This window comes from Haemorhous mexicanus, chromosome 34, assembly GCF_027477595.1.
Source record: "Haemorhous mexicanus isolate bHaeMex1 chromosome 34, bHaeMex1.pri, whole genome shotgun sequence".
Classification (NCBI taxonomy): Eukaryota; Metazoa; Chordata; class Aves; order Passeriformes; family Fringillidae; genus Haemorhous; species Haemorhous mexicanus.
Window position 1 is genome coordinate 1,045,671 of NC_082374.1, and position 23,800 is coordinate 1,069,470.

Here is a 23,800-nt window from a genome sequence, read left to right on the forward strand (position 1 = left end):
CAAAAGTGTCTCTGAATGAAACACCACACATCCATGGCCAAAAATGTTTCTCGGGTGAAAACCCCACACATCCATGTCCGAAAGAATGTCTGGGGTTAAAACTCCACAGATCCAGGGAGCTAGAGGTGTTTTTGGGATGAAACACCACACATCCATGGCCAAAACTGTCTCTTTGGTGAAACACCACACATCCAGCAAGCCAAAAGTGTCTCTGATGTTAAACACCACACATCCATGGCCAAAAGTGATTCTGGGGTGGAACAGCGCACACCCAGCAAGCCAAAAGTGTCTCTCTGGTGAACCTCCACACATCCATGCCAAAAGTGTTTTTGGGGAGAGAACACCACACACCCATGGCCAAAAGCGTCTCTGGGGTGAAACACCACCCATCCTGTGAGCCAAAAGTGTCTCTTTGGTGAAACACCACACACCCATGGCCGAAAGTGTCTCTGGGGTGAAAACACCACACATCCAGCTGGGAAAATATGTCTCTGATGTGAAATACCACACATTCAGATTCTACCAAGTGTCTCTCTGGTGAAACATGACACATCCATGAACAAAAGTGTCTCTGGGGTGAAAACACCATAAATCCAGCTGGTCAAAAGTGTCTCTGGGGTGAAAACACCACACATCCAGCTGGCCAGAAGTGTCTTTGGTGTTAAACACCGGAGTTGCTGCTATTTGGTTCAGCCCCGAGCACCAGACAAGCTCAGGCTCAACCTGTCCTGCTGTATTGGTTACATCCCAACATCCCGTTTGTGTCCCAGGTGTGTCTCACGTGTGTCCAAGGTGTGTCCCTGTCACAGTTCCTGGATGCAGACAATGTCCTGGTGAACCCCGACACTCTGGGGGTGTCCCAGCTGTTCCCAGTTGTGTCCCCTGGTGTGTCTCTCTCTCTCCCAGGTGTGCCCAGGTGTGTCTCCAGGGGCCCCCCAGGTGTGTCTCGCCCCCCAGGTGTGCCCAGGTGTCCCACCTGGAGCAGCAGGTGGTAGTTCAGCACCCTCTGCATGGGCACCCATCAGCCCATTGGTGGCTCGCTGGGAGCACTCCTGGGGACATCTGGGGACATCTGGGGACATTTGGTGTCAGTGTTTTCGTCTCTCCACATTGTGACAACCGTTGTCATCAACATGACGGTGGCACTGCCATCGTCTCTGTCACCGACGCTGTCATTGTCATTGCCACCCCTGTGAACATTGCCGCCATCGCCACCAGCACTGTCATTGTCACCCTGTCAATGATTGTCCCTCCCCTTGTCACCCATTTGATGCCATCACCGCCACCAGCACTGTCGTTGTCACTCCGTCAATGATTGTCCCTGTCCTTGTCACCCATTTGATGCCATCACCGCCACCAGCACTGTTGTTGTCACTCCGTCAATGATTGTCCCTCCCCTTGTCACCCATTTGATGCCACCATCACCACCAGCACTGTCGTTGTCACTCCGTCAATGATTGTCCCTCCCCTTGTCACCCATTTGATGCCACCATCATCACCAGCACTGTCGTTGTCACTCCGTCAATGATTGTCCCTCCCCTTGTCACCCATTTGATGCCACCATCATCACCAGCACTGTCGTTGTCACCCTGTCAATGATTGTCCCTGTCCTTGTCACCCATTTGATGCCATCACCGCCACCAGCACTGTCGTTGTCACTCCGTCAATGATTGTCCCTGTCCTTGTCACCCATTTGATGCCATCACCGCCACCAGCACTGTCGTTGTCACTCCGTCAATGATTGTCCCTGTCCTTGTCACCCATTTGATGCCATCACCGCCACCAGCACTGTTGTTGTCACTCCGTCAATGATTGTCCCTCCCCTTGTCACCCATTTGATGCCACCATCACCACCAGCACTGTCGTTGTCACTCCGTCAATGATTGTCCCTCCCCTTGTCACCCATTTGATGCCACCATCATCACCAGCACTGTCGTTGTCACTCCGTCAATGATTGTCCCTCCCCTTGTCACCCATTTGATGCCACCATCATCACCAGCACTGTCGTTGTCACCCTGTCAATGATTGTCCCTCCCCTTGTCACCCATTTGATGCCACCATCGCCACCAGCACTGTCGTTGTCACCCTGTCAATGATTGTCCCTGTCCTTGTCACCCATTTGATGCCATCACTGCCACCAGCACTGTCATTGTCACCCCCATCATCACCACCGTTGTCACCAACATGACAGTGGCACTGCCATAATCTGTCACTGATGCTGTCATTGTCATTGTCACCCCCGTGAACATTGCCACCATCATCATCATTGTCATTGTCACCCCGTCAATGCTGCGATTGTCCCTGTCCTTGTCACTCCCTTGGTGCCATCACCACCACCAGCATTGTCATTGTCACCCCATCAGCATCACCACCACTGTCGCCAATGGTGGCACTGCCATCATCTCTGTCACCAACGCTGTCATTGTCATTGTCAACCCTGTTAACATTGCCACCATCATCATCATTGTCCCCATCACGGTCACCCCTCTCATCCACATCACCATTGTCACCATCAATGTCCCCATTCCCATTGTCCCCACCACCCACCATTGTCACTGCCATTGTCACCCCCCCTTTCCCCAGGTGGGCTCTCACCTGTGACATCTGTGGCTGCGGACAGATGTCCCGCTGTGCCACTGCAGGGCAGGAGGGCGTTGTCACCACCATTGTCACCACCATTGTCACCCCCCGTGTCCCTCCCTGTCCCCAGCTCTCACCTGTGACATCTGTGGCCGGGGACAGATGTCCCGCGGTGGCACGGCGCGGGGCAGGAGGGCGTTGTCACCACCATTGTCACCACCATTGTCACCCCCCGTGTCCCTCCCTGTCCCCAGCTCTCACCTGTGACATATGTGGGCGGGGACAGATGTCCCGCGGTGGCACGGCGTGGGGCAGGAGGGCGTTGTCACCACCATTGTCACCACCATTGTCACCCCCCGTGTCCCTCCCTGTCCCCAGGTGGGCTCTCACCTGTGACATCTGTGGCCGGGGACAGATGTCCCGTGGTGGCACGGCGTGTGGCAGGAGGGCATTGTCACCACCATTGTCACCCCCCGTGTCCCTCCCTGTCCCCAGCTCTCACCTGTGACATCTGTGGCCGGGGACAGATGTCCCGCGGTGGCACGGCGCGGGGCAGGAGGGCGTTGAGCAGGTGGCACAGCAGGACCCCGTCGCGCAGCGCCTGCGCCAGGTCCCACACCTGTCCCCCGGGGCTGCTGGCCCGGTGTCCCGCGGGCAGGACGCGCGCGGCCACCAGCCAGTGGGCACACTGCCGCCACACCTCCATGGGGACACGCTGGGGACACCTGGGGCAGGTCCTGGCAGGATGGACTTTAATGGAAGAACTGATGGAGATGGGTCCTGGTGGGATGGACTTCAGTGGAGGTGGGTCCTTGTGTGAATGAGCTGATGGAAGAGGGTCCAACCATCAACTTCTGGCCAGGAGCTGATGGAGATGGGATCCTGGTGGAGGTGAGATCCCAATGGAGGTGAGATCCAGGTGGAGGTCAGATCCAGGTGGAGGGGAGGTCCCAGTGGGGATGAGATCCTGGAGGAGGTAAAATCCCAAGGGAGGTGAGATCCTGGTGGAGGTGAGATCTCAGTGTCACCCCTCCTGTCCAGAGCAGCACCAGCTGAGGCCCTGCCTTGTGTGGCCTTGGCAGGACCACGTCCAGCGAGGAACCGCTGGATGACCCCTGGATGACCCCTGGATGACCCCTGGATGACCCCTGGACAAACCTCAGCACCTCCAATTGCTCCTGGGCCACCTCCCACACCCAGGAAAGGGAGGAACCGGAGGCGCTGGGGCCCCGTGGGGCCACCACGGGTGACAAGTGACAAACGTCGCTCCCCGTGCCACCGCCACGTCCGGCTGGTCCCGATGGGCTCCTTCTCCTTCACCCACGGCTGGAGAGGGTCCGGTGGGCTGGTGGAACTCCTGGGGTGGCCAGTGGCCTGGTGGCCCGGCCTGGGGGATGGCGGGAGGCAGAAATGTCACACGCCTGCGCCCCGGAGGTGACACAGGGGACAACGGAGGTGGCGGGGAGGAGCTGTCCCCAGGGGGGTGGTGGTGACAAGGGGACAATGGGGGGACATGGGACACCGGGGTGGATCTGGGCTTCTGGGGCCTGGAGAGGTGACAAGGTCACAGGAGGGGTCCAGGTGGGCTGGATATGGTGGCCCAAGGGGTCCAGGAGAGATCCAGGTGACCTGGACATTGTGGCCCAGGAGAGATCCAGGTGACCTGGACATTGTGGCCCAGGAGAGATCCAGGTGACCTGGACATTGTGGCCCAGATGGTCCTGGTGGCCTGGACATGTGGAGATGGGTCCTGGTGGTCAGGACATGGTGGTCCAGGGAGGTCCAGGAGGGTGTCCAGGACCTGTCAGGGGTCTCAGAATGGGCCCAGGTATCCAGGTCTGGGAGGTGACTCAGTTTTTCAGGTCCTACCAGGGGTCCTGGAGGTCACCCAGGACCTTTCAGGTGTCTTGGGGCAGACCCAGGTGCTCATGTCCAGGTGTCCAGGTCCTACCAAAGCTCCAGGATGTCCCCCAGAACCATTCAGGTGTCACCCAGGTGACCCAGCTGTCCATGACCTATTGAGAGTAGGGTCAAGGGGAACCGTCCCCGCCCCCAGCCCAGCGCTGTCCCCCACTGTCCCCCGATGTCCCCTGGTGTCCCCCCACCCCCCGTCGCGACCCCCCCTCGGGTGTCCCCGCGATGTCGCAAGCCCCGTGGTGGCCCCTCGCCAGCTCCTTCCCCGAAATGAGGAACGACCGGCCCGCCCTTCCCCCACCCGGGGCGCCCCACCCCCACCCAAGGGTGCGGGACCCCTCCCCCAGCCGGTGCCACCCCCCCCCCCACCTTGGCACGGGGGTCCCCGCGGTGTCACCCCCACCCCCACCCAGGTGGCCGCAGGTGGCCGGAGCCCCCCCTTCCCCCACATCCGCACCCTGACCCCCACCCATGGGTGGGGGCAGGGCCCTGGTTACCCAGTAACCACCGGGGCCACCCCCATAAAGGGACCCCCTGTCGCCGTCGCTGTCGCTGTCGCTGTCGCCGTCTGTGTCGCTGTCGCCGTCGCTGTCGCCGTCGGTGTCGCTGTCGCTGTCCCCTCCCTGCGGCCATGGGGGCTCCGGCGCTGCCCCCCCCTCCTCATCCTCATCCTCTCCTCTTCCTCCTCCTCGGGTTCCTGGTGCTGCTCGGGACCCCCGCCCGCGCTCAGCTGTGAGACATTGGGGACCCCCATCCCACCCATGGGACCCCCACCCAACCCCATCCATGGGACTCCCACCCCCATCCCACCCATGGGACCCTCACCCAACCCCCACCCCCACCCATGGGACCCCCACCCAACCCCACCCATGGGACCCCCACTCCACTGTCCATGGGACCCCCCCCCAAGCCATCGGACCGCCCCCACCCATCCATGGGACCGCCCCCCCAAGCCACCCATGGGACCCCCACCTACGCATCCGTGAGACCCCCAAACCGTGGGACCCCCCGGAAATCCCCTTTTTTGGGACTCCTCCCCACCCATGGGTGCTGTGGGGACAGATTTTGGGGCTTCTGGGTGCTGTGAGGTCACCGGAGGTTTTATTAGGTCCCCAAGATGTTGCGGTGACAGATTTTGGGGTTTCTGAGGTCCCCAAGATGCTCTGGGGACAGATTTTGGGGTTTCTGGGTGCTCTGACTTCCCCAAGGGTGATACTGGGACAGATTTTGGGGTTTCTGAGGTCCCCAAGTTGATATCGGGACAGATTTTGGGGTTTCTGAGGTCATCAAGGGGGTTTTGGGGACAGATTTTGGGGTCTCTGGGTCCCCAAGTCGATATCGAGACAGATTTTGGGGTTTCTGGGTGCTGTGAGGTCCCCAAGGGTTTCTGAGGTCCCCAAGTTGATATCGGGACAGATTTTGGGGTTTCTGAGGTCCCCAAGGGGGCTTTGGGGACAGATTTTGGGGTTTCTGGGTGCTGTGAGGTCCCCGATGTGTTTTCAGATCAGATTTTGGGGTCTCTGGGTCCCCAAGTTGATATCGGGACAGATTTTGGGGTTTCTGTGTCCTGCGAGGTCCCCAAGCTGTTTTGGGGACAGATTTTGGGGTTTCTGGGCGCTGTGCCACCCCCGGGGCTCTGTGCCAGCCCGCTGTTGTCCCCAGGGTGACCATGGTGACCCCGGCCGTGCTGCGGCTGGAGACGGACGAGCAGGTGCTCCTGGAGGCGCCCGGGCTGAGCGCGGCCACCCAGGCCCTGCTGCTGGTCCAGGACTTCCCCCAGAAGCGCCACGTCCTGTTCCGGACCAACGTGGCCCTGAGCCCGGAGCAGGGCATGATGGCCACTGCCACCATCAAGGTATGGTGTCACCTCCCCACCCTGGTCGCTGTCACCACCCCCCTCTGGTCACTGTCACCTCCCCCTGGTCGCTGTCACCTCCCCCAGGTCGCTGCCACCACCCTCTGGTCGCTGTCACCTCCCCCTGGTTGCTGTCACCTCCCTTTGGTCACTGTCACCACCTCCCTCTGGTCACTGTCACCACCCCCCCTCTGGTCACTGTCACCTCCCCCTGGTCACTGCCACCACCCTCTGGTTATTGTCACCACCCCCCTCTGGTCACTGTCACCATCAAGGTACGGTGTCGCCACCCCCCTCCCGTCAGTGTCACCACTCCCCTCTGGTCACTGTCACCTCCTCCTGGTCGCTGTCACCTCCCCCAGTCACTGCCACCACCCTCTGGTCGCTGCCATCACCCCCTGGTCGCTGCCACCACCCTCTGTTGCTGTCACCTCCTCCTGGTGGCTGCCACCACCCTCTGGTCGCTGTCACCTCCCCCTGGTCACTGTCACCTCCCCCTGGTCACTGCCACCACCCTCTGGTCGCTGCCATCACCCCCTGGTCGCTGCCACCACCCTCTGGTCGCTGTCACCTCCCCCTGGTCACTGCCACCACCCTCTGGTCGCTGTCACCTCCCCCTGGTCGCTGCCACCACCCCCGGTGACCAGCACAGGTCATTGTCCCAGCGGTCACTGCCCAGGACGGGAAACGGGAACTGAACCCTGAACGGGGGTGGGGAACGTCCGGGGTGGGCAGCGGGGGGTCACCCCTGGGGACAGCGGGGGGTCACTCCTGGGGACAGTGGGGGGTCACCCCTGGGGACAGCGGGGGGTCACTCCTGGGGACAGCGGGGGGTCACTCCTGGGGACAGTGGGGTGGTCACTGCTGGGGACAGTGGTCAGTCCTGGGGACAGCGGGGTGGTCACACCATGTCAAGGGGAATGGTCTTCCTTGGGATCCATGGAGATGGTCACTCCTGGTGTCCTTGGGTGTGGTCACTCCTGGTGTCCGTGGGTGCGGTCACTCCTGGTGTCCGTGGGTGCGGTCACTCCTGGTGGCCATGGGTGCGGTCATTCCAGGTGTCCGTGGGTGTGGTCACTCCTGGTGTCCGTGGGTGTGGTCACTCCTGGTGGCCATGGGTGTGGTCACTCCTGGTGGCCATGGCGATGGTCACCTCCAGGTGTCCCCACAGATGTCCCCACTGTCCCCTGTACCCAATGTCCCCTGTCCCTCTGGATGTCCCCAGTGTCCCTGTCCCACAGATGTTCCCACTGTCCCCTGCCCCTCTGGATGTCCCCAGTGTCCCTGTCCCACAGATGTCCCCAGTGTCCCTGTCCCACAGATGTCGCCACTGTCCCCTGTCCCTCTGGATGTCCCCAGTGTCCCTGTCCCCATGGATGTCCCCACTGTCCCCTGCCCCTCTGGATGTCCCCAGTGTCCCTGTCCCACAGATGTCCCCACTGTCCCTGTCCCACTGGATGTCCCCACTGTCCCTTGTCCCAATGGATGTCCCCAGTGTCCCTGTCCCACAGATGTCCCCAATGTCCCTGTCCCACAGATGTCCCCACTGTCCCCTGCCCCTCTGGATGTCCCCACTGTCCCTGCCCCTCTGGATGTCCCCACTGTCCCCTGCCCCTCTGGATGTCCCCAGTGTCCCTGTCCCCATGGATGTCCCCACTGTCCCCTGTCCCTCTGGATGTCCCCAGTGTCCCTTGTCCCAATGGATGTCCCCAGTGTCCCTGTCCCACAGATGTCCCCACTGTCCCCTGCCCCTCTGGATGTCCCCACTGTCCCTGCCCCTCTGGATGTCCCCAGTGTCCCCTGTCCCTCTGGATGTCCCCAGTGTCCCTGTCCTTCAGGTGCCAGCCAAGGCGCTGCCGCAGGCGCCGGGGAAGCAGTTTGTGGTGGTGACAGCGCACGTGGCCACGGTGACACTGGAGAAGGTGCTGCTGGTGTCCCTGCAGAGCGGCCACATCTTCATGCAGACCGACAAACCCATCTACACCCCCGGCAGCACCGGTGAGCCACCCTGGGGACACCTGGGGACACCGGGGGACACCGCAGGGACACCGCGGGGACACTGCAGGGACAGCTGGGGACACCGCAGGGGCACTGCAGGGACAGCTGGGGACACCACAGGGATAGTTGGGCACACCGCAGGGACAGCTGGGGACACCGCAGGGATAGTTGGGGACACCGCAGAGACACTGCAGGGACACCGTGGGGACAGCTGGGGACACTGTGGGGACACCGGGGGGACGCTGTGTGGAGGGCAGCACTGTGGGGATGTTGAGGAGATGGGGACACTGTGGGGACACCGAGGGGATGGGGACACTGTGGGGACACCGCAGCTGTGGGGACACCTCGGGGTGCTGGGACATCTTGGGGGTTGGGGACAGCGTGGGGGGTTGGGGACACCTGAGGATGCTGGTGGCACCTCCTGGTGACACCTGGGAGCGCTGGGGACACCTTGGGGTGCTGTGTCACCCTTCCGTGACACCTCAGGGCCATGGTGGCACCTTGGGGTGCTGTGTCACCCATTTGGGGACCTTCCTGTGATGTCCCCAGTGGGACCCAGTGTCCCCGTCCTGTCCCTGCTCACATTGTCCCCCGTGTCCCCTCTCAGTTCCCTGCGTCCCCTCCCAGTGCTGGCTGTCCCCAGGTGTCCCCTCACCTTGTCCCCCTTGTCCCCTGTGTCCCCACCCTGTCCTTGTCCCCTCTCACCTTGTCCCTTGTGTCCCCTCACCTTGTCCCCTGTGTCCCCTCCCAGTCCTCTGCCGCCTCTTCACCGTGGGCCACCTCATGCAGCCGGTGGCCAAGACGGTCATCGTGGAGGTCAAGGTGAGTGCCCTGGGGTGCCCTGGGGTGCCCTGGGGTGACACAGGGGTGACACAGGGGTGACACAGGTGACACGGTGCCACCCACGTGTCCCCTCAGACGCCCGACAACGTCATCATCAAACAAGTCCCGGTGTCGTCCCCGACCAAAAACGGGATCCTGTCCCTCACCCACAACCTGCCCGAGGTCGTCAGGTGAGTGTCACCGTCCCCTGCGGTGGCCTGGGGACACCCCCGGCGCTGTCACCTCCCTGTCACCTCCCTGTCACCTCTCCCAGCCTGGGCATGTGGACGATTTCGGCCAAATTCGAGGATTCTCCGGACCAGGATTTCAGCACCCAGTTCGAGGTCAAGGAATACGGTGGGTGAGGGGCGGCCTTGGGGACATCGGGGGCTGTCCCCGAGGGGTGGCAGTGTCACCGGTGTCACCGCTGTCACCGCTGTCCCTGCAGTGCTGCCGAGCTTTGAGGTGTCCCTGGTTCCCGAGGAGAAGTTCCTGTACATCGACCGCCAGGCGGATTTCAAGGTGGCCATCCTGGCCAGGTGACACCAAAATGTCCCTTTTGGGGACAAAAGTGTCCCCTCTGGGGTCACACCTGCGTGGGGGACAAGGGACAGCTGGGCTGGGCTGCTGTCCCTGGGCGTGGCACCAGGAGGGTGGAGGGGGACACGGGGTGACATGGGGGGACAGCGGGGGTGGTGGCAGGTAGGGGATGACAGAGGGTGGCAGGATGGGGACATGGGGACATTGGTGGTGACAGGGAGGGGATGACAGAGGGGTGGCAGGATGGGGACATTGGTGGCATTGGTGTTGGCAGGGAGGGGATGACAGAGGAGTGGCAGGATGGGGACATTGGTGGCATTGGTGGTGACAGGGAGGGGATGACAGAGGGGTGGCAGGATGGGGACATTGGTGGCGTTGGTGTTGGCGGGGAGGGGATTGCAGAGGGGTGGCAGGATGGGGACATGGGGACATGGGAGGTGACAGGGAGAGGATGACAGAGGGGTGGCAGGATGGGGACATGGGGACATTGTTGGTGACAGGGATGGGATGACAGAGGTGTGGCAGGATGGGGACATGGGGACATTGGTGGCATTGGTGGTGGCAGGGAGGGGATTACAGAGGGGTGACAGGATGGGGACATGGGGACAGAGTGACACAGTGACAGGGCAGCAGGGTGACATGGTGACACAGTAACACAGTGACATAGTGGCATGGTGACACGGTGGCACAGTGGCTGTCCCCAGGTGCCTGTGGGGACAGGAATGGGTGTAATAGGGATGTGTAGGGGACACGGTCACACGGTGACCTGGTGGCACAGTGACACGGTGACACGGTGACAGGGTGGCACAGTGACAGGGTGACACGGTGACACGGTGACACAGTGGCTGTCCCCAGGTACCTGTACGGGAAGGTGGTGGAGGGGACGGCCTTTGTCCTCTTCGGGGTCATGGTGGACGACGAGAAGAAGAGCATCCCCCAGTCCCTGCGGCGCGTCCCGGTGAGCCTGGCACTGCCACTGTCACTGTCCCCAACCCTGTCCCGGTGAGCCTGGCACTGCCACTGTCACTGTCCCCAACCCTGTCCTGGTGAGCCTGGCACTGCCACCGTCACTGTCCCCAACACTGTCCCGGTGAGCCTGGCACTGCCACTGTCACTGTCCCCAACCCTGTCCTGGTGAGCATGGCACTGCCACTGTCACTGTCCCCAACCCTGTCCTGGTGAGCCTGGCACTGCCACTGTTGCTGTCCCCAACCCTGTCTCAGCGATCCTGGCACTGCCACTGTCGCTGTCCCCAACCCTGTCCCAGTGAGCCTGGCACTGTCACTGTCACTGTCCCCAACCCTGTCCCAGTGAGCCTGGCACTATCACTGTCACTGTCCCCAACCCTGTCCCGGTGAGCCTGGCACTGCCACTGTCACTGTCCCCAACCCTGTCCCGGTGAGCCTGGCACTATCACTGTCACTGTCACTGTCCCCAACCCTGTCCCGGTGAGCCTGGCACTGCCACTGTCACTGTCCCCAACCCTGTCCCGGTGAGCCTGGCACTGTCACTGTCCCTGTCCCCAGGCCTGTCCTGGTGAGCCTGGCACTGTTCCCAACGCTGTCCCCAACCCTAACACTGTCCCTGGCACTGTCACCATCATTGTCCCCAACCATGGCACTGCCTCTGTGCCCAACCCCGTCCCCAACCCTGGTGCTGTCCCTGGCACTGTCCCTGTCCCCAGCCCTGTCCCCAAGCCTGTCCCAACCCTATCCCCATGTCCCCGTGTCCCCAGGTTCAGGACGGTGACACCGAGGCCATGCTGTCCCCCTGCTGTCCCTAACCCTGTCCTAACCCTGTCCCCATGTCCCCATGTCCCCATGTCCCCAGGTCCAGGCTGGTGACGCTGACGCCGTGCTGTCCATGGCTCACCTGCGCGAGCGCTTCCCCAACCCCCAGGAGCTGGTGGGACACTCCCTCTATGTCACTGTCACCGTCATCACCGAGTCAGGTCTGTGTGGGGACACGGGGGGACAGGGGGGGACACAGGGGGACATGGGGGGACAGGGACTGTGGGGGGAGGGAACAGCAGGGGGACATGGGGGGACAGGGAAGTGAGGGGACAGTGGGGGGACAAAGGGGGACATGAGGGGACACGGGGGGACAGGGACAGTGAGGGGACACGAGGGGACTCTGAAACAGATGGAGAGGATGCAGGAGACGGGGTAGGATGAGGGGACACCTGGGGTGGGGGATGGGGACCCCAGGTGACATGGCCTCTGTGGTGTCCCCACAGGCAGTGACATGGAGAGTGGCAGGGGGACAGTGAGGGGACAGGGACAGTGAGAATGGGGGGACATCTGGGACAGGGACCCAGGTGACACAGCCACCGCAGTGTCCCCACAGGCAGTGACATTGGGACGTCCAGGGTGGTGGCAGGGGGACAGCGAGGATGGGGAGACACCTGGGGTGGGGGACACCTGGGGTGGGGACAGGGACCGGAGGTGACACGACCACCGCGGTGTCCCCACAGGCAGTGACATGGTGGAGGCCCATCTTGGTGACATCAAGATCGTGACATCACCCTACAGCATCCACTTCACCCACACCCCCAAGTACTTCAAGCCGGGGATGCCCTTTGACCTCATGGTTGGTGACATCTTGGGGACAGCGGTGGCTCAGGGTGGTGGCATGGGACCCATGGGGTGTCCTGGGGTGGGGACAGGGCACGGCTGGGGGTGGAGGAGAAGTTGGTCCCTGGGCGATGTCCCTGTGTCACCTGAGAGGGGCTGGGGACCGTGGGCTGTCCCCATGTCACAGGGGTGGCATTTTCCAGTGCCAGTGTCCCTTTGCAGTGCCACCACCCCTTCCCTGTGTCACCACCCCTTCCCAGTATCACTTCCCAGTGCCACCTCCCCTTCCCAGTGTGCCCTCCCAGTGCCACCACCCCTTCCCGGTGCTACCACCCCTTCCCAATGTCACCACCCCTTCCCAGTGTCCCCTCCCAGTGCCACCACACCTTCCCAGTGCTACCACCCCTTCCCAATGCCACCACCCCTTCCCAGTGTCCCCTCCCAGTGTCACCACCCCTTCCCAGTGTCCCCTCCTAGTGTCACCACCCCTTCCCGGTGCTACCACCCCTTCCCAATGTCACCACCCCTTCCCAATGCCACCACCCATTCCCAGTGTCCCCTCCCAGCGTCACCACCCCTTCCCAGTATCATTGTCCTCCCCCAGTGCCACCACCCCTTCCCAGTGTTCCTTAGTGCCACCACCCCTTCCCAGTATCAGTGTCCCCTCCCAGTGTCACCACCCCTTCCCAGTGTTCCCTCTCAGTGCCACCACCCCTTCTCAGTGTCGCTTAGTGCCACCACCCCTTCCCAGTGTTCCTTAGTGCCACTACCCCTTCCCAGTATCATTGTCCTCCCCCAGTGTCACCACCCCTTCCCAGTGTTCCCTCTCAGTGCCACCACCCATTCCCAGTGTCCTCTCCCAATGCCACCACCCCTTCCCAGTGTCGTCTCCCAGTGCCACCACCCATTCCCAGTGTCAGTGTCCCTTCCCAGTGCCACCACCCATTCCCAGTGTCCCTTCCTGGTGCCACCACCCCTTCCCAGTGTCTCTTAGTGCCACCACCCATTCCCAGTGTCCCTTCCCAATGCCATCATCCATTCCCAGTGTCCCCTCCCAGTGCCACCACCCCTTCCCAGTGTTCCTTAGTGCCACCGCCCCTTCCCAGTATCAGTGTCCCCTCCCAGTGTCACCACCCCTTCCCAGTGTTCCCTCTCAGTGCCACCACCCCTTCTCAGTGTCACTTAGTGCCACCACCCATTCCCAGTGTTCCTTAGTGCCACCACCCCTTCCCAGTATCATTGTCCTCCCCCAGTGTCACCACCCATTCCCAGTGTCCCCTCTCAGTGCCACCACCCCTTCCCAGTATCAGTGTCCCCTCCCAGTGCCACCTCCCATTCCCAGTGTCCCTTCCCAATGCCACCACCCCTTCCCAGTGTCCTCTCCCAGTGCCACCACCCCTTCCCAGTGTCAGTGTCCCTTCCCAGTGCCACCACCCATTCCCAGTGTCCCTTCCTGGTGACACCACCCCTTCCCAGTGTCCCTTAGTGCCACCACCCATTCCCAGTGTCCCTTCCCAATGCCACTATCCATTCCCAGTGTCCCCTCCCAGTGCCACCACCCCTTCCCAGTGTCCCTTCCCTCACTCCACATGCCCCTGTAACGTCCCCACGTCCCCCGCTGTCCCCTCCAGGTTTATGTCACCAACCCCGACGGGTCCCCATCTCCACGTGTCACCGTCCGGGCTGATGGCTTCCAGGGCCAGGTGTCCACCCAGCGCGATGGCACGGCCAGGCTGGTCCTCAACATGCCGGCCAACAGGGACAGCGTCCCCATCACCGTGAGTGGGGACACTGCTGTCACCTCACCGGGGGTGGCCGACGGGGTGGGGAGGTGACCAGAGGGTTGAGGTGGCTGAGATGGCCGGAGTGACCAAGGACCGGGGGGTTCAGGTGGCTGAGATGGCCGGAGTGACCAAGGACCGGTGGGTTGAGGTGGCTGAGATGGCCGGAGTGACCAAGGACCGGGGGGTTCAGGTGGCTGAGATGGCCGGAGTGACCAAGGACCGGGGGGTTGAGGTGGCTGTGATGGCCGGAGTGACCAAGGACTGGTGGGTTGAGTGGCTGAGATGGCCGGAGTGACCAAGGACCAGGGGGTTGAGGTGGCTGAGATGGCCGGAGTGACCAAGGACCAGGGGGTTGAGGTGGCTGAGATGGCCGGAGTGACCAAGGACCAGGGGGTTGAGGTGGCTGAGATGGCCGGAGTGACCAAGGACCAGGGGGTTGAGGTGGCTGAGATGGCCGGAGTGACCAAGGACCGGGGGGTTGAGGTGGCTGAGATGGCCGGAGTGACCAAGGACTGGTGGGTTGAGTGGCTGAGCTGGCTGGAGTGACCCATGGTGGTGATGACCAATCTCAGGACAGCAGGACTGGGGCACCAGGATGGGCTGGACATCCATGGTGGTCAAGGGTCATTGTGGTCACTCATGATTGGCCAAAAGCCAGGATGGCTGAGGTCACCCCGTGGTTGAGGTGACTGTGGTGGTCAAGATGTCCAGAGTGACCAAGGACTGGTGGGTTGAGGTGGCTGAGCTGGCCGGAGTGACCCATGGTGGTGATGACCAAGGCTCAGGACTGGGGGACCAGGATGGACTGGACATCCGTGGTGGTCAAGGGTCATCCTGGTCACTCATCATTGGCCAAAAAAGGCCACAGGTCACCCTGTGGTTGAGGAGACTGTGGTGGTCAAGATGTCCGGAGTGACCAACGACCGGGGCTATCTTGGTCACCACTGGCCAAGGAGGACAGCCTTGGTCAGGCTGACCATGGTGGCCAACTCAATTGGGTTGACCAAGACATGAGAGTCACCAAGGACCAGGTGTTAAAGAAGCCAGTGGGGGTGTCCAGAGTGGTCAGTTGTCCATGGTGGCATGTGGCCAGAGTGACCAGTGACCAGGAACTGGGATGGTCAAAGCCAGGGAGATGAAAGTGGTCAAGACACTGAGGGTGGCCGAGGGCCAAGGTCAGGGGGACCACGGTGGTTGAGTGGCCAAGACATCCAAGGTAGCAGATGGTCAGTTTGACCATGAGGTGGTCACCATGGACCAGGGCACCAGGGAGGGGCAGGGAGACCATGACAGACAAGACCTCTGTGGTGGCCAAGACCTCTATGGTGGCCAAATCCTTTACAGTGACCAAGACCTCTATGGAGGCCAGGATCTCTAGAGTGGCCAAGACCTCTATGGTGGCCCAAGACCTTCATGGTAGCCAGGATCTCCAAGGTGGCCAAGCCCTTTGTGGCGGCCAAGACCTTCACAGTGGCCAAAACCTCTACAATAGCCAAGTCTTCTATGGAGGCCAAGACCTCTGTGGGTGCCAAGACCTCTAAGATGGCCAAAACTTCCATGATGGCCAAGGCCTCTGTGGTGGCCAAGACCTTCATGATGGCCAAGACCTTTGTGGTGGCCAAGACCTCTATGGAACCTCCATGGTGGCTGAGCCCTCCGTGATGGCCAAGACCTCCATGATGGCCAAGATTTCCACAGTGGCCAAAATCTCCATGATAACCAACACACCTACATGATGGCCAAGACCTCTGTGGTGGCCAAGACCTCTGTGGAACCTCCATGGTGGCCAAGCCCTCCATGATGGCCAAGACCTCTATGGTGGCCAAGACCTCCATGGTGGCCAAGCCCTCCATGACGGCCAAGACCTCTCTGGTGGCCAAGACCACCATGGTGGCCAAGCCCTCCACACCGACCCCACCCCGGCCCACGCCCCTCCCTGCTGACCGAGTGCCACCGTGTCACCTGTCCCAGGTGCGGACGGCCCAGGCGGGGCTGCCACCGGAGCGCCAGGCCTCTCGGCAGATGACGGCTGAGGCCTATCGCAGCCAGGCCGGCTCGGGCAACTTCCTGCACCTGGCGGTGGCCGCCACCGAGCTCCAGCCCGGAGACAACCTGGCCGTCAACTTCCACCTCAAGACCAGCAACAACAACGTCCGCAACTCCGTCCCGTTCTTCACCTACCTGGTGGGTACCCATGCTCGATCGGTGGTGCCCCCACCTTGACCACCTGGACGTCCAGGTGGCCACCAAGCTTGGGTTCCTCACAGATCATGACCAAGGGACGCATCCTCCGAGCCGGCCGGCAGAGGCACGAGGCCGGCCAGAGCTTGGTGACCATGACCCTGCCGGTGACGGCGGAGCTCATCCCGTCCTTCCGCATCGTGGCCTACTACTACGTCATGCCTGGTGAGATCGTGGCCGACTCCGTCTGGGTGGACGTCAAGGACACCTGCATGGGCTCCGTGAGTGTCCCCCTGGTGGTCTCTGGGTGGTCAAGGGGGTCTTGGAGACATTGGATGGGCCTTGCTGGTGGCTGGAGCGGTCCTTGAGGTGGCCCTTGAGGGGTCTGGGAGGCTTTGGAGGTGTTTGGGGGACGTCCTTGAGGGGTTTGGGGGGTCCTTGAGGGACCTGAGAGGTCCCTGAGGGGTTTGGGGGTCCTTGAGGGACCTGAGAGGTCCCTGAGGGGTTTGGTGGTCCTTGAGGGATCTTGGAGGTCCTTGAGGGGTTTGGGGGGCGTTGAGGGACTTGGGAGGTCCTTGAGGGGCTTGGGGGACCCTTGAGGGGTTTGGGGCATCCTTGAGGGAACTGAGAGGTCCTTGAGGGGTCTGGGAGGTGTTTGGGGAGTCCTTGAGAGGCTTGGGTGGTCCTTGGGGGGTTTGGGAGGTCTTTGAGGGGCTTGGGTGGCCCTTGAGGGACCTGGGAGGCCCTTGAGGGGTTTGGGAGGTCCCTGAGGGACCTGGGAGGTCCATGAGAGGTTTGGGAGGCCTTGGATGAACTTGGGGGGCCCTTGAAGGACCTGGGATGTCCATGAGGGACGTGGGTGGCCTTCTGAGACCTGGGGGGTCCTTGAGGGACTTGGGAGGTCCTTGAGGGGTTTGGAAGGTCCTTGAGGGGTTTGGGAGGTCCTTGAGGGGTTTGGGAGGTCCTTGAGGGACCTGGGTGGTCCTTGAGGGGTTTGGGAGGTCCTTGAGGGCTTTGGGAGGTCCTTGAGGGGTTTGGGAGGTCCTTGAGTGGCTTGGGTAGCCTTGAGGGATCTGGAGGACATTTGGATGAGCTTGTGTAGCCCTTGAGGGACTTGGGGGGCACCTGAAGGGCTTGGGGGACCTTTGAAAGGGTTTGGGGGACTCTTGAGGGACCCTTGAGGGCTTTGGGGGCTTTTGGAAGTGATGGTGGGGACCTTGTGGGACCTGGGGGTCCTTGAGGGTCCTTGAAGGATCTGGGGGACCTTTGGAAGGGTTTGGGGGACCTTTGGAAGAACTTGAGGGGACATTGAGGGACCTGAGTGGCCCCTGGTCAGGATTTGGTGTCCCTTGTGTGGTTTTGGACACTCCATGAGGAGCTTGGACATCTCCTGGGTGAGCCTGGTGGTCCTGGTGACCCTGGTGACCCTGGTGACCCAGTGATGGCCCAGCCCATGGCCACCAACTGCTCCTGGAGGTCCAAATTTGGTGTCTCTCATGGTGGGAGGGGACAAAAGTGGCTTTTGGGGACATCCTGGGGACGTCACCTCCTGTGTCTGTGGCAGCTGGTGGTGAAGGGGGCGACGAAAGATGACAACCGCATCCACGAGCCGGGGACACCGATGAGGCTGCGCATCGAGGGCGACCACAAGGCCTACGTGGGGCTGGTGGCCGTGGACAAGGGGGTCTTCGTCCTCAGCAAGAAGAACAAGCTCACCCAGACCAGGGTGGGTGGCCCTGTCCTTGATGTCCCCAAGGGATGGCCATGGCCATCATGGCTGTCCCCAGCATCCTTGGGTGGTGGCCATCAAGGTTGTCCCTGTTCCTGCTGTCCCCTGGTGGTGGCCACCATGGTTGTCCCTTTCCCTGCTCTCCCCTGTTGGTGGCCATCATGGTTGTCCCCATCATCCTCTGGTGTGGCCATGATGATTGTCCCTGCTGTCTCCTGGCAGTGGCCATCACAACTGTCCCCATCACCCCTGGGTGGTGGCAGTGGCCGTCACGGCTGTCCTGCTGTCCCTGGGTGGTGGCAGTGGCCATAACAGCTGTTCTGTCACCACTGGGTGGTGGCAGTGGCCGTCACAGCTGCCCTGCTGTCCCTGGGTGGTGGCAGTGGCCGTCACGGCTGTCCAGCTGTCCCTGGGTGGTGGCAGTGGCTGTCACAGCTGTCCCCTGTGGGCGCAGGTTTGGGACACGGTGGAGAGAAGTGACATCGGCTGCACGGCGGGCAGTGGCAGGGACAACATCGGCGTCTTCGCGGACGCTGGCCTGAGCCTGGCCACCAGCGTCAAGGTCACCACGCCCCAGCGGTCAGGTAGGGACAGCTGGGGTGGCACCTCGGGGACAGGGGGTGGCACCTCAGGGAGGTGGCATCTGACAGAGGTGGCACCTTGGGGATGGAGCAGGTGATGGGGATGGTGGAGGAGGTGGCACCTTGGGGATGGGAGAGATGACATCTCAGGGATGGGGAGGTGACGCCTTGGGGATGGGAGAGGTGACATCTCAGGGATGGGGAGGTGACGCCTTGGGGATGGGAGAGGTGACATCTCAGGGATGGGGAGGTGACACCTCAGGGATGGGGGAGGTGACCCTGAACTTTGGGATGTGACACCTGGGGCACCTTGGGGTCCTGACCAGTGTCCCCTCTGTCCCCAGAGGTCCAGTGTCCCCAGCCTGCCAAACGCAAGCGCCGCTCGCTGGCACTCGCCGAGTACAAGGGCACCAAGGGTAGGTGGCACCCGGGTGTCCCTTGTCCCCAGGGACACTGGGGGTCCCCCTTGTCCCCAGGGGTCACCAGGGTGTCCCTTGTCCCCAAGGTCACCTGGGTGTTCCTTGTCCCTGAGGCTGCCAAAGTGTCCCAGGACCCTGAGGGACACCAGCGTCCCATGTCCCACAGCAACCCCTGTCCCAAAGGCCACCAAACTGTCCCATGTCCCAAATGCCACCAGAGGAGTGTCCCATGTCCCTGAGAGCCACCAGAGTGTCCCATGTCCCAGTCAATACCAGTGTCCTGTGTCCCTGAGAGCCACCAGAGTGTCCCACATCCCAAAGGCCACCCGAGGAGTGTCCCATGTCCCTGAGGACCACCAGAGTGTCCCATGTCTCAAAGAGCCACCAGAGTTTCCCACGACCCAGTCAATACCAGTGTCCCATTTCCCTGAGGGCCAACAGTGTCCCATGTCCCAGTCAGCATCAGTGTCCCATGTCCCTGAGGGCCACCAGTGTCCCATGTCCCAGTCAGCATCAGTGTCCCATGTCCCTGAGGGCCACCAGAGTGTCCCATCTCCCTGAGAGCCACCAGAATGTCCCACACCCCAAGGTCCCCATTCCCTTGGGCCACCAGAGTTTCCCACACCCCCGAGGTCTCCATTCCCAAGAGCCACCAGAATGTCCCCCACCCCCGATGTCCCAAATCCCTCAGGCCACCAGAGTGTCCCACACCCCGAGGTCCCCATCCCTGTGAGCCACCAGGGCCTGTCCCAGCCCTGTCCTGGTGTCCACCAGCGGCCGAGTACTCGGACAAGCTGGAGAGGAAGTGCTGTGAGGACGGCATGAAGGACAACCCGATGGGGCACAGCTGCGAGCGGAGGAGCGAGTACATCCAGGAGGGCGAGTCCTGCGTCCGCGCCTTCCTCGACTGCTGCAGATACATCAAGGCCAAGCGGGACCGGCAGAACCTCTCACCCAGCACCGGCCTGGCCAGAAGCAAGTGCTGGGTCGTGGAGGGTGGGAGAAGGTCGGGGAGGTTGGAGGAACCTCGGGTGGAGCTTTGGTGGAGGGTCTTGTGTGGGTTTTTGGTGTTCTTTGGTGGATCTCAAGTGAAAGTGAGCTTGAGCAGAGCTTGGGTGAAGATTGGATGTTCCTCGGTGAAGGTCAGGTGAACCTTGGGTGTTCCTTGGGTGTTCCTTGGGTGTTCTTTGGATGTTTCCTGAGTGTTCCTTGGGTGTTCTTTGGACGTTCCTTGGACGTTCCTTGGGTGCTCTTTGGATGTTTCTTGGGTGTTCTTTGGACCTTCCTTGGACGTTCCTTGGGTGTTCCTTGGTGAAGTCAGGTGAACCTTGGGTGTTCCTTGGGTGTTCTTTGGATGTTCCTTGGGTGTTCTTTGGACGTTCCTTGGTGAAGGTCAGGTGAACCTTGGGTGTTCCTTGGGTGTTCTTTGGATGTTCCTTGGGTGTTCCTTGGGTGTTCTTTGGACATTCCTTGGGTGTTCCTTGGTGAAGGTCAGGTGAACCTTGGGTGTTCCTTGGGTGTTCTTTGGATGTTCCTTGGGTGTTCTTTGGACGTTCCTTGGTGAAGGTCAGGTGAACCTTGGGTGTTCTTTGGATGTTCCTTGGGTGTTCTTTGGATGTTCCTTGCGTGTTCCTTGGACGTTCCTTGGACTTTCCCTGGTGGAAGGTCAGGTGAACCTCAGGCATTCTTTGGGTGCTCCTCAGGTGGAGCTTGGGTGAACGTTGGGAGGGTCTCGGGTGGGTTTGGGGCATTCCTTGCCTGAAGGTCAAGTGGCCCTCGGGCATTCCTTATGCGATCCTTGGACAAACCATCGGGCAATGCTTGGGTGGCAGTTGGGTGACCTTGGGCAAGACAAGGGGTGGCACTGGGGTGACACTGGGGTGGCGTTGGGGTGATACCGGCTCCACTCAGGGGTCTCAGCCCTGAGGCCACGTTCGAGAGGTCCGATGCCACCACCCCCAGGCCATGAGGACGACGATCCCTTCTTGGAGGACTCGGACATCGTCTCGCGGACCCTCTTCCCCGAGAGCTGGCTGTGGCAGGTGGAGCAGCTGACGGAGCCGCCCAATGAGCTGGGGTGAGCCTGGACCTCCTGTCCCACCACCCTCCCACCCCACAGCCCAGCCTGGGCATGGTCACCCTGTCCCCATCCAGCTGGGACATGTCTGGAGACCGGTCATGGTCACCCCAAATCCAGACAGAGGTCACTGCTAAACTCCTGATCCAGCCTCAGGAGTTCTTGGTCCACTCAGGGGTCATCTCCAAGCTCCTGGTCCTGCTTGGGGGTCTGTGGGGCTGGGACATCTCTGGGGACCAGGGACATCCCACTATGGGTTTGGGACATCTTTGGGAACCAGGGAGGTCCCGCTGTGGCTTTGGGATCGAAGACTGGAGAAGTCCCATGGTGACACCCCCTGGCCCCCTTGGTCACTCCTGTCCTCTCCAGGGTCTCGGCCAAGACGCTGCCCGTGTACCTGCAGGACTCCATCACCACCTGGGAGGTCCTGGCTGTCAGCCTCTCCCCCACCAAAGGTACAGGGTCATGGAGGACAAGGGGCTTCCTGGGGTCAACAGAACGTCCCCAAACCTTGTGGGAGGGTCCTGGAGATCTGAAGGGTCTCCAAAAGCCTGGAGGGGTTCACCAGGATTTGAGGGATCTCCAAAATCTGAGGGGGAGATGCCCCAAAACCTGGTGGCCATCCTTGGGATTTGATGGATTGCCACTGAACTTGAGGGATCTCCTAAACTTTGGGATTCAAGGGGTCTACTAAACCTTGGGAAGACTCTGTGGGTTTTGATGGATCCCCTAAACCTTGGGAGGAGTCCATGGAACTTGAGGGATCTCCCAATCTTTGGGATTCAAGGGGTCTCCTGAACCTTGGGAGGATCCCACAGTTCTTGATGGATCCCCTAAACCTTGGGAGGATCCCACAGTTCTTGATGGATCTCCCAAACCTTTTGAGGACTCCCTGGACTTCCAGGGACCTCTGAAGACCTTCGGGGCTGCCTTGGTGACACCAGGCGTCCCCAAACCCAAACCCCCGCGTGTCCCCAACCCCAGGGCTGTGCGTGGCCACCCCCTACGAGATCACGGTGATGAAGCAGTTCTTCATCGACCTCCGCCTGCCCTACTCGGTGGTGAGGAACGAGCAGGTGGAGATCCGCGCCATCCTCTACAACTACTGGCTGCACGACATCACGGTCAGTTGGGGGGACTTTTTTTGGGGATGCCGTCACCCTCTCCGGACCTCAGATGTGACCTCCTTGTCACCATCCAGGTGCGCGTGGAGTTGGTCTACAACCCCGACCTGTGCAGCCCCTCCACGCCCAAGCGGCGCTTCCAGCAGGTGCTGAAGATGAAGGCCGAGTCCTCGCGCACCGTGCCCTTCGTCATCGTCCCCCTCAAGCTCGGCCAGCTGGACGTCGAGGTCAAGGCGTCTGTCCGTGACCAGTATGTGGGCGACGGGGTCAAGAAGAAGCTCCGGGTGGTGGTGAGTGGCTGACGGTGGCCTTGGAGGTGGCATCTCTGTCCTTGAGATGTTCCCAGCATGGTGGCATCTGTGGCCGTTCCTCTTCAGTGGCTGGGCAGCCACCACGGGTGGGCCAGGTCCACCACAGCAGAGGGGGTGGTGGGTGGTGGCACGTCCAGTCAGCTGTGGTGGCACCAAGGGGTCGGTGTGCGTCCAGTTGGGTTTGATTGTATTATTGATTTGGAATTTTTAATCAATATCTTTATTGATGATCTGGATGGGGTCACCAAGGTCAGGAGGATGACCATGGGACTTGATACCCTCATTGGTTTGATATTTTTAATCAATATCTTCATTGATGATCTCAATGGGGTCACCAAGGTCAGGATGACCATGGGACTTGATGCCCTCATTGATTTGATATTTTTAATCAATACCTTCATTGATGATCTCAATGGGGTCACCAAGGTCAGGATGACCATGGGACTTGATGCCCTCATTGATTTGATATTTTCAATCAATACCTTCATTGATGATCTCAATGGGGTCACCAAGGTCAGGATGACCATGGGACTTGATGCCCTCATTGATTTGATATTTTTAATCAATATCTTCATTGATGATCTGGATGGGGTCACCAAGGTCAGGATGACCATGGGACTTGATGCCCTCATTGGTTTGATATTTTCAATCAATATCTTCATTGATGATCTCAATGGGGTCACCGAGGTCAGGATGACCATGGGACTTGATACCCTCATTGGTTTGATATTTTCAATCAATATCTTCATTGATGATTTGGAGGAGATCAGGCTGACCATGGGGTTTGATACTTTCAATCAATATCTTCATTGATGATCTGGATGGGGTCACCAGGTCAGGATGACCATGGGACTTGATGCCCTCATTGATTTGGAATTTTTAATCAATATCTTCATTGATGATCTCAATGGGGTCACCGAGGTCAGGATGACCATGGGACTTGATGTCCTCATTGATTTGATATTTTCAATCAATATCTTCATTGATGATCTCAATGGGGTCACCGAGGTCAGGATGACCATGGGACTTGATGCCCTCATTGATTTGATATTTTCAATCAATATCTTCATTGATGATCTGGATGGGGTCACCAAGGTCAGGAGGATGACCATGGGACTTGATGCCCTCATTGATTTGATATTTTTAATCAATACCTTCATTGATGATCTCAATGGGGTCACCAAGGTCAGGATGACCATGAGACTTGATATCCTCATTGGTTTGATATTTTTAATCAATACCTTCATTGATGATCTGGATGGGGTCACCAAGGTCAGGATGACCATGGGACTTGATGCCCTCATTGGTTTGA

The 23,800-nt window shown here is 60.5% G+C and overlaps 1 protein-coding gene and 1 long non-coding RNA gene across 2 annotated transcripts in view; one reads left to right on the top strand and one right to left on the bottom strand.

Annotated features, from left to right (window-relative positions):
- Positions 1 to 476: 476 nt before the first annotated feature.
- LOC132341003 (uncharacterized) lies at positions 477 to 4,609 on the bottom strand. The gene is made up of 2 exons (XR_009490065.1): positions 977 to 4,609; positions 477 to 812 (listed from the first exon to the last, which is right to left on the bottom strand). It is a non-coding gene; the product is annotated as an uncharacterized LOC132341003 (long non-coding RNA).
- Positions 4,610 to 5,019: 410 nt separating this feature from the next.
- C3 (complement C3) overlaps positions 5,020 to 23,800 on the top strand; it is a 40,921-nt gene continuing 22,140 nt past the window's right edge. Inside the window, exons 1-21 of the mRNA XM_059872124.1 lie at positions 5,020 to 5,226; positions 6,157 to 6,349; positions 8,188 to 8,347; positions 9,099 to 9,169; positions 9,266 to 9,360; positions 9,444 to 9,526; positions 9,618 to 9,708; positions 10,565 to 10,667; positions 11,540 to 11,660; positions 12,183 to 12,298; positions 13,914 to 14,060; positions 16,038 to 16,250; positions 16,334 to 16,528; positions 17,812 to 17,973; positions 18,431 to 18,560; positions 18,902 to 18,973; positions 19,751 to 19,951; positions 20,939 to 21,053; positions 21,423 to 21,508; positions 22,038 to 22,177; positions 22,255 to 22,467. Of these exons, the coding sequence (XP_059728107.1) occupies positions 5,126 to 5,226; positions 6,157 to 6,349; positions 8,188 to 8,347; positions 9,099 to 9,169; positions 9,266 to 9,360; positions 9,444 to 9,526; positions 9,618 to 9,708; positions 10,565 to 10,667; positions 11,540 to 11,660; positions 12,183 to 12,298; positions 13,914 to 14,060; positions 16,038 to 16,250; positions 16,334 to 16,528; positions 17,812 to 17,973; positions 18,431 to 18,560; positions 18,902 to 18,973; positions 19,751 to 19,951; positions 20,939 to 21,053; positions 21,423 to 21,508; positions 22,038 to 22,177; positions 22,255 to 22,467 (2,808 nt within the window). The 5' untranslated portion in view covers positions 5,020 to 5,125. The remainder of the gene's footprint in view (positions 5,227 to 6,156; positions 6,350 to 8,187; positions 8,348 to 9,098; positions 9,170 to 9,265; positions 9,361 to 9,443; positions 9,527 to 9,617; positions 9,709 to 10,564; positions 10,668 to 11,539; positions 11,661 to 12,182; positions 12,299 to 13,913; positions 14,061 to 16,037; positions 16,251 to 16,333; positions 16,529 to 17,811; positions 17,974 to 18,430; positions 18,561 to 18,901; positions 18,974 to 19,750; positions 19,952 to 20,938; positions 21,054 to 21,422; positions 21,509 to 22,037; positions 22,178 to 22,254; positions 22,468 to 23,800) is intronic.